We start from the raw sequence: 8,582 nt of genomic DNA, 5'->3' as shown, positions 1-8,582 counted from the left end.
CAATCGTGTGTGTGTGTGTGTGTGTGTGTGTGTGTGTGTGTGTGTGTGTTTTCCATTACCAAGTTTGTGTAAATATAAAAAAAACAGATCAAAGGATTCAACATGGCCACTGTTGCAGTTTACTGTGGGAACTCTGAGTATGTGTATTTTAGCCACAAGCAGCAGGTTTTCATAGCACCATGCCGACACACACACACACACACACACACACACACACACACACACAAACCGGCTCATGCGCAGTGTGTTTGAGTAAATAAATGAATCTGGGTTTGATTAGAGGGAGGACAGTGTGAGACATGCACACAGACACACAAACACACACACACACACACACACAAGATAAACACTGCTTGTGTGGTAACACTCTGTGGGTTTGTTTGCCTGTATGTGTTTTAAACATGAAACAGACAGAAGATAGAGAAGAGAGGAGAAGAAAGGAAAGGAGGAGAGAAGAGAAGACAAGAGAAGACAAGAGAGGAGAAGAGAAGAGGAGAGAAGAGAAAAGAAGCGAAGACAAGAGAAGACAAGAGAGGAGAAGAGAAGAGGAGAGAAGACAAGAGCATGTTGCTATATTAGTGTTGTGCCTATGTGTAGGGAAATTGATAAATTGGGATTGGATAGCTGATCTGGTCTCCTCACACAGGTCCGTGGTCTGATCCCAGACTCTGTCACTCTGGCGTTTTACAGATTCTCCTCGTGTCTGTGTCAGATTTCTCTGGGTTCTCTGGACAAGGCCATAAATGACTGCAGCCATGTCATCCATCAAAACAATCGGCTCAGTGAGGAGAATTGCATTATGGGAGCTGAGAGCAACCTTAACTCAGTGTGCAGAAATGTATTATGGGTATTCTAGTGACGTCACATGACAGTGTGATGTCTACCTCAACGTAGTCATGTGACATATCAAAACACACAGCTCAGCTGTTCAAGATTTGACTCCAACTGTCAAAACTCACACACACCTCTGTACACGGCCTGAAGGCTCTCTTCGGGATTGTGCAGACAAGCCACAAGAAAAGATGAACCTAGCGGACTGGCATAAAGTTGGTTTGACGTTGGACGTTCGGTATTCGCAGATATGCGCAAATGAAGGGGCCGTCTCTTAAGTTACATACGACATTGGTATACACGTTTCTAACTTCAATAGCATTTGAAGGGAATGACTTACAGTCATATAACCAACTGTAAAGTGTTCATCTAGGTGTCAGCTATAACCCACACCTTTTTATCAAAAATCTAAATCCATGGGATGTACTTATTTTTTCACAAGACTGCATCTATTTACTAGTAACACTTGATCGAGCTATCTATTTATCTATCTATCTATCTATTGACAACTCCAATTCCAAAAAAGTTAGGATGCCATATAAAATGTAAATAAAAACAGAATGCAATGATTTTCAAGATTTCATTATGTTAGCCATACAGGCAGTGGTGTAGTGTAGTGTAATGTAGTGTAGTGTAGTGCACTGTAATGTAGTGTAGTGTAGTGCAGTGGTCCTCAAACTGGGGGCCGTGGCCTCCTGGGGTACCGCCAGATGGCGCTAGGGGAGCCGCATAGAAATTCTAGAACATTCTTTTTTTATTATTATTATTAATTTTGCCTGTATGTAAGTTGGGATTGTCAAACTTTGAACTATGAAGTACATAAAAATGAGAAATATTAATAAATTAAATCAATTCTACACAGCACACCAAGACAAAGACTGAACAGAGACATCCGTTGCTGTACTAGTGTACTGTTAGCCACAAGATTATAAAACCTAAAACTATTTAAAATGGATACGTTTTTAGATAGAGGACGTAGTCTCTTAACTGAGGAAGTTAACACACAAGAGCCTATAGCATGAAAAAAAAAACCCGAAAATTTTACGACTCTAGGCCAGTGTAGTGTAGTGCTGTAATTCCACTCCCGTCCAGCGGGTGGCGAGATTAGCCGGTTAGCCCCGTCGTAAATTTTGACCTTTGGGGTTCGACACGCTGGAGTTTGTTGCTATGTGGACCACGTGAATTCATCCAACTCTGTGATGGATTCAATCTGAATTTCTGCTCACGAAAGCTGTCACTTTAAAGCTGATCCTTTCATTATTTGGTGTTTCAGTTGATTTGAGGTAAGTGATCAGGGTTAGAAAACAGGCTGACAGGCTCGCGCGCTGAGATAGCATTTCACGCACTGTTTATATGCGAGCTTCACGAAGCTAACCAGGCTAACTGTTTAGAGGTGTTGTCGAGTTGGGTTTAACCGCACAACAAGAGAATTTAACTCTGTGTGTGTGTGTGTGTGTGTGTGTGTGTGTGTGTGTGTGTGTGTGTGATATGAGTGAGTGAGTGATATGAGGGAGAGAGAGCAAATTCCATATTTGGTGTGATGACCCTTTGCTTTAAAAATAAATAGTAGTTTCCGGTACATTTTGTGCAGTTTTATAAGGAAATGAGCTGTAAGGTTTACTGAGCATCTTGCAGAACCAGCCACGGTTCTTCTGGAGACTTTGACTATCGCACTTGCTACTTATTTTTGCAGGAAACCCCAGCAGCATTCAACAAAGTGTGTCTTACACAATATGCTGCCTTGTTTACTGAGAGACAAGCATTATTCTGTAACGTTTAATTTTGTGCTGGAAAACTAATGTTTGGAAATCTAAAATGTTTTTGTACTGACTCTAATGTAGAAGTCATAAAATAAAAATCTATAAGAATGTTTGTACTAAAAAAAAAAAGGGGGGGGGGGTCTAAAACTTTCGCACAGTTTTGCCATATAGTGTATATGCAGGACTTTGGATAACATTGTGGCCTCCATGCTGTTAGAATCATTATATCACCATTTATCTGTAATTAACATTGCCAGTGTTCTTCTTAATGATGGTGACAGGAAGCTGTTTATAGTTGATGATGTCATTACAGAAAACAACACACACTGATACAAAGATTCATCTGAAAGTGTTCATTCTGACTACAAGCTTCAGAGCTGGTGTTACTCTGCACAACGTTGCTAATTCTCTTCTACACATCACTGTTTACACTGATCACTTGTCTTTTTTTTCTTTTTGTTAAACATTTACTATAACTGTCAAGTAAGTCTAGGCTTTTATCTGCAATGAACACTGGTGTAAGAGATGATGATGATGATGATTACGTGACTTTGTAGGAATAAAAGCTGTTGGATTGATGGTTGTTTCTGTTTCAGTGTGAAATGGGGAAGCCGGTGAAGAAAAGGAGTGTGTGTGATAAAGTGCGCAAGAGTAGTGCACATGCTCAGATTAAGACGAACCCGTTCGAGGTGAAGATCAACAAGAAGAAGTTTGATGTTTTGGGCCGAAAGAGCAAACACGATGTGGGACTGCCAGGCGTGTCTCGCTCTAAAGCTCATAACAAGGTAACACCTGTCTCACGCTCTGTCTCACGCTAATGATCATTTTAAAGCTCATAACAAGATAGATCCTGTCTACCTGTCTCACTCACAGTCTCTCTAATTAGCATGTTAAAGCTCATACCAATGTAACACCTGTCTCACGCTCTGTCTCACGCTCTAAAGCTGAAAACAAGGTAACTCCTGTCTCATGCTCGTTCTCTCATTTTGCCTCACCTTCTGTCACACTCTGTGTTAGGGATGTCAATTTACACAAATTCCTATGATGGATCGTCATTTAAATTAATGACCAATTAATCGTTAATCTTAATACCACAAGCTGCGTCTACTGCAGTGGCATATAGCTACCGGCACGACAGGGTGTGAAAATCCCACTGTAAACACCAGCTTCCTCACCCAAATGATTTACTCTAAATAATAGGCTAATAGGACTGTTATTATTTACTCTAAATAATAGGTTAATAGGACTGTAAAATGTATTGATGATTATGATCATTTGATAAAATTGCTTGTTTAATAATCCTATATACTCTAATATACAGTGTGTCACTAACGCCATCTACATGCGAGTGCATGTGAGCCTATTCATACTGAAAATCGGTTGTTTTGATATTGTAAGTGTTACTTTATTCCGAAATATGCATAGAATACGAAAACGTGTACTTTTACTCATGAATGTCCATAACATGTTACAGGCCTACACCGTTTAGTTATTACTTCAGCAGTCTTGCTTGAGGTCGAGACTTCCATACCTCTCATGGATAACATTTCATTATTTATATATTACATGTTCCGAAGCTAAACGCGCCCACCAGACGACATGCTAATCCGTCTCGGGAATCCATTCTTGACGGAATCTTGTAGTCCGGCTGAATGAAATCGATCAACTCTTGAAAACCATGTTGTGTATCGGTGTCCTCGAAGGTGATGCATCACCACTAGGCAACATGTTATTTGTGATCATTTTATAAAGCCGTTCGGTTATTCCTTCTACCTTTTGAGGTCCAGGTTTTTATCCGGCTAAAACGGTGGTTATTGTTGGTTGTGTAGTTTCATATCCTGACCGCTGGACGTACCTTTTCAAATGGTATATCATGGTGCTCATTGTTGTATCGTATGATTGCAAATAACATTATCACCATTTAAACTAAAATGATCCCAAAGGTAACTACGGCGCGCTCGTTTCGTTTGTCCTCGTGTGTCTGCTGCATGTGTTTTTGCGCATGAGACGGCATGCACCTCAAAGCTGCATGCTCTAATGATGACCTTGTTTAATCTACCATCCATAAGTTTTATCGATAAAATTATTAACGACAAGTAATCATCTCAGTTTAACCCTCTGTCTCATTCTAAAGCTTATAATAAGGTAACGCCTGTCTCACTGTGTGTGTGTGTGTGTGTGTGTGTGTGTGTGTGTGTGTGTGTGCATAGGTTTGTGTACAGTGATTTATAATCCCACTTTCAGAGAGGTTTTCCTCACCACCGTCTCCTCTGGCTTGTTCATTAGGGATCTAAAGTTATATGTGGATTTCTCTAAAGCTGCTTTGTGACCATGTCTATTGTTCAACTATACCTGACTTGGGCTTGTGTTTTTGTGTGCAGCGTAAGCACACTCTGCTGAAGGAATTCCGAATGAAACACAAAGCAAACTCGTTCATCGACCGGCGTTTTGGAGAGTACGACAGCAAGATGGCACCCGAGGACAAAATTCTGCAGCGATTCGCCATGGAGAGACAGGTAACCGCGCAGTACACTTAACATGTACAGTGTGTCATTATTACTAATATTATGCTTGGAAATGGCACGTTAAAGTCCCTGTGAAATGCCTTGAAACGCACAGCGTTATTTGGTGTGTTTACATAATTTTCACTGAAACAGGAAGACAGGGTGGGATATATCGAGTGGCTCCTCCCCCTTTTTAAATAGCCAATAGTGTTTAGCTTACCTCACAGCCCGAGCTAAGCCGTACCTGACAGTTAGTGCCATGGATTTTTATAATGTTGGGGTGGGACACTTCAGATTCTAGAGAGCATTTGCTTGGACAGAAAATCTAATGAGAAGCTGAAGTGCAGGATGATGTCATCAAAATTGTTGATCTGTACTGGTGGTAGAAAGAGATTGTAAATTTTGAATACATGTATCTTCTAAATGTGAATTTTGCTATTGGTTTAGAGCACACTATCTTGTAGATAACCTTAAGGCAAACATGTTCATACTAAAAGTCACAGGATGTCAATTTTGATTTCACGGGGACTTTAAACGAGCTGGAATTAAAGGTATGTAAGTAAGGTATAATCCATGCTGGGGTGGTGTGATACGGCAAATCAAAGTTGACTGTTTTCCAGTAACAGCACGTCCCCAGGTGTTTTACTCATCTTGTTTTACAGCAATTTACCAATGATTAAAAAAAAACAACTTTATTCTCTATCATGAAGTTAATGAGACAAAATGCAGCTGTTCATGTTACCAATGAACCACAGAGCGCAAGCTCTTCTGTCCTCGGTGGAAAATGTAAAGTTACAGCCTTACCTCTGTAACAGAGCACTGAAACGGCAGACTCCTTCCAAAAATGTTAAATAAACCTCTTCTTCGAGAAAACTTCAACATATCAATGACTACACACTTTCGTTTGTTAAATATCAACACTGTTTTAATCTATTTATTATTAGGCTTAGATTATACGGATCCTTCACCATACAAGTCTGTGTGAATGAGTTGTTACTATAGAAACGATAATGTATTAGAACAAGCGCGTTAATATAAACCTGTGATTGGCAGCTGCGCTACTGTCAGAGCTGCTGTTCTGACCAGTCAGAATCCTGGATTCGAAAGTGCTGTGGGATAAAGAGATACAAAGGAAGAGTAATAAGGGGCATGAAACAGTGTACTATGCTGAAGAATCTGGGTTAGGGTTCGAATAAAAAAAATGTTAAATGATAGAACATTGTGTATGTGTGTTGTGTGTTTATATATATATATATATATATATAATATAATCTCCTGATTGTGTGTGTGTGTGCAGCGTGATCAAGTGAAGAAGGACATGTTTAATCTGAATGATGAGGAGGAATTAACACATTATGGACAGTCCCTGGCTGAGATGGAAAAGTTTACAGATGGAGTGGACAGCGAGAGCGACTCTGAGGAGAAAGGCCTGCTGTCTGGTTAGGGGACACACACACACAGTATTACCGTAGACACTTAAAAAGTGTATCTCTCTAATATATATAATAACAACATTGTGTGTGTGTGTCTGTTTGAAGCTGAAATCACGGCGTCACACTTCGGAGGAGGTGGAGGGCTGCTGAGGAAGAAAACTGGCGAAGAAGAGGAGGCAAAAAACAAAACGCGTCAGGAGCTCCTCGAGGAGCTCATCCTCAAATCCAAACAGGAGAAGGTGAAGAACGCACAACAGCAAAAGCTCCAGTCAGCCGTTATGCTTTCTGTTTGTAGTTTGCTATGCACTAGTGATGATTGTAATGGTAACGATGAGCGTGTTGTGTGCAGCGAGAGCGTCAGACACAGAAGGAAGAGACACATGAGCTGACGGAGAAATTGGACCAGGAGTGGAAGTCCATCCAGAACCTTCTGGCACATAAAACTCCCAGAGAACGGGAGGAGGAGAAGGACAAACCGAAGGTGATGTAATTTAATGTAAAACAATCACACTCTCTCTGACCAATCACTGACTCATCACTGAGCATGCTTGTTCCTGATAGTGTATACAGAAACAGATGCAGTCAAGTGCCCATAAGAGGGCAAAGTTTATCTTAATCTCACAGATTCTTTCAGAAAAGTGTAAAAAATGACTCCATCAAACCTACAGCGCCACCTTCAGTCCTAACTGAAGAATATTATATTCAGCACTGTGTTAAGTATAGTTTAGTGTATGGGTAGACTTGCAGTTCTGTCTTTACGTGCTCAAATATATGTGTGTGTGTGTGTGTGTAGCTGGATGATTATGACATGATGGTGCGGGAGTTGGGATTTGAGATGAAAGCTCAGCCGTCTGAGAAACTCAAAAATCCAGAGGAGATCGCCAGAGAGGAGAGAGAGAGACTGCAGAAACTGGAGGTAACATGCGCGCACACACAAAACCCTGAACACACACCTAGTTCTGATCGTCATGGCTCTCACACTGAGCATACACAGCTTTACCTTTTGTCCACAAAATGGGACTTCATGAGACTCCTCACACACAGTCTGTATCCTCACAAACATGCTGCCAACTTGAACACACAGAGCACAGCCTGAGGGGATTTTAAAGCACCTTTGATGTCATTACTGTGTGTGTGTGTGTGTGTGTGTGTGTTGTACAGGAAGACAGACGGAGGAGGATGGAGGGGGAGGTGGAGGAAAATCCCAAAGAGACACACATATCAGCTGACGACCTCAACGACGGATTCATTCTCGACAAGGACGACCGCAAAACACTGTCCTACCAGGTACACACACACACACTCTCACACACAAGGAGCCTATGCCAGGGATCTCACAGCACAAGGCGGGGGACACCCTGGACAGGGTGCCAACCCATCATAGGACATAACTGCACACACATTCACACACTACGGACAATTTGGAAATGCCAGTCAGCTGACCGCACGTGTCTTTGGACTGAGGGGGGGACCTACGGGTGCATCTCAAAAAATTAGAATATCGTGGAAAAGTTTTTTCTCGTAATTTAATTCAAAAAGTGGAACTTTCATATATCCTAGATTCATTAAACATAAAGTGAAATATTTCAAGCGTCTTTTTGTTTTAATATTGATGCTTACGGCTCATGGAAATCAAAAATCCCGTATCTCAAAGTATTAGAATAAAGAACTTATAATACTATATTATGGCCAAACGGTTCAATTTTTCAAGAAGGAAAAAAGCCCACAACAAATAAAGGTGTGCTCAGAAGTTCTGTGGAGTATGTTTGAAGGTGCGCTTCGGTGGGGGGAATATTAGACTCCAAGAAAGGTCATCCAAGGCACACTTTGAATCAAAATGATTAAAAAGCCTTTATTTAAATGTTTATTTCATAGTAGAAATATCAACATGTTGGGAAGTAATGGGCTGCAGACCCACACGTTTCGGCAGAAATGCCTTCTTCAGGGTGCATCCTCCACAAACCCAAAACTGCCCCAAATGGACTCTCACCTCAAGCAGCTAAATTGTGGCTAGTGTCAGAATGCCAGTAGGTAGAGTAAATCTAAAGCTAGTC

The 8,582-nt window shown here is 41.0% G+C and overlaps 1 protein-coding gene across 1 annotated transcript in view; it reads left to right on the top strand.

Annotated features, from left to right (window-relative positions):
• Positions 1-1,959: 1,959 nt before the first annotated feature.
• Positions 1,960-8,582, top strand: part of nop14 (NOP14 nucleolar protein homolog (yeast)) — a 15,617-nt gene continuing 8,994 nt past the window's right edge. The window contains exons 1-8 of the mRNA XM_053648246.1: positions 1,960-2,114; positions 3,188-3,376; positions 4,973-5,107; positions 6,393-6,534; positions 6,634-6,767; positions 6,878-7,009; positions 7,322-7,444; positions 7,690-7,815. Of these exons, the coding sequence (XP_053504221.1) occupies positions 3,194-3,376; positions 4,973-5,107; positions 6,393-6,534; positions 6,634-6,767; positions 6,878-7,009; positions 7,322-7,444; positions 7,690-7,815 (975 nt within the window). The 5' untranslated portion in view covers positions 1,960-2,114; positions 3,188-3,193. The remainder of the gene's footprint in view (positions 2,115-3,187; positions 3,377-4,972; positions 5,108-6,392; positions 6,535-6,633; positions 6,768-6,877; positions 7,010-7,321; positions 7,445-7,689; positions 7,816-8,582) is intronic.

The sequence above is a fragment of the Ictalurus furcatus genome, chromosome 18, assembly GCF_023375685.1.
Source record: "Ictalurus furcatus strain D&B chromosome 18, Billie_1.0, whole genome shotgun sequence".
In the NCBI taxonomy this organism is placed as follows: domain Eukaryota; kingdom Metazoa; phylum Chordata; class Actinopteri; order Siluriformes; family Ictaluridae; genus Ictalurus; species Ictalurus furcatus.
Note: the sequence above shows the minus strand (reverse complement) of the source record. Positions and strands in the feature narration are given on the sequence as shown.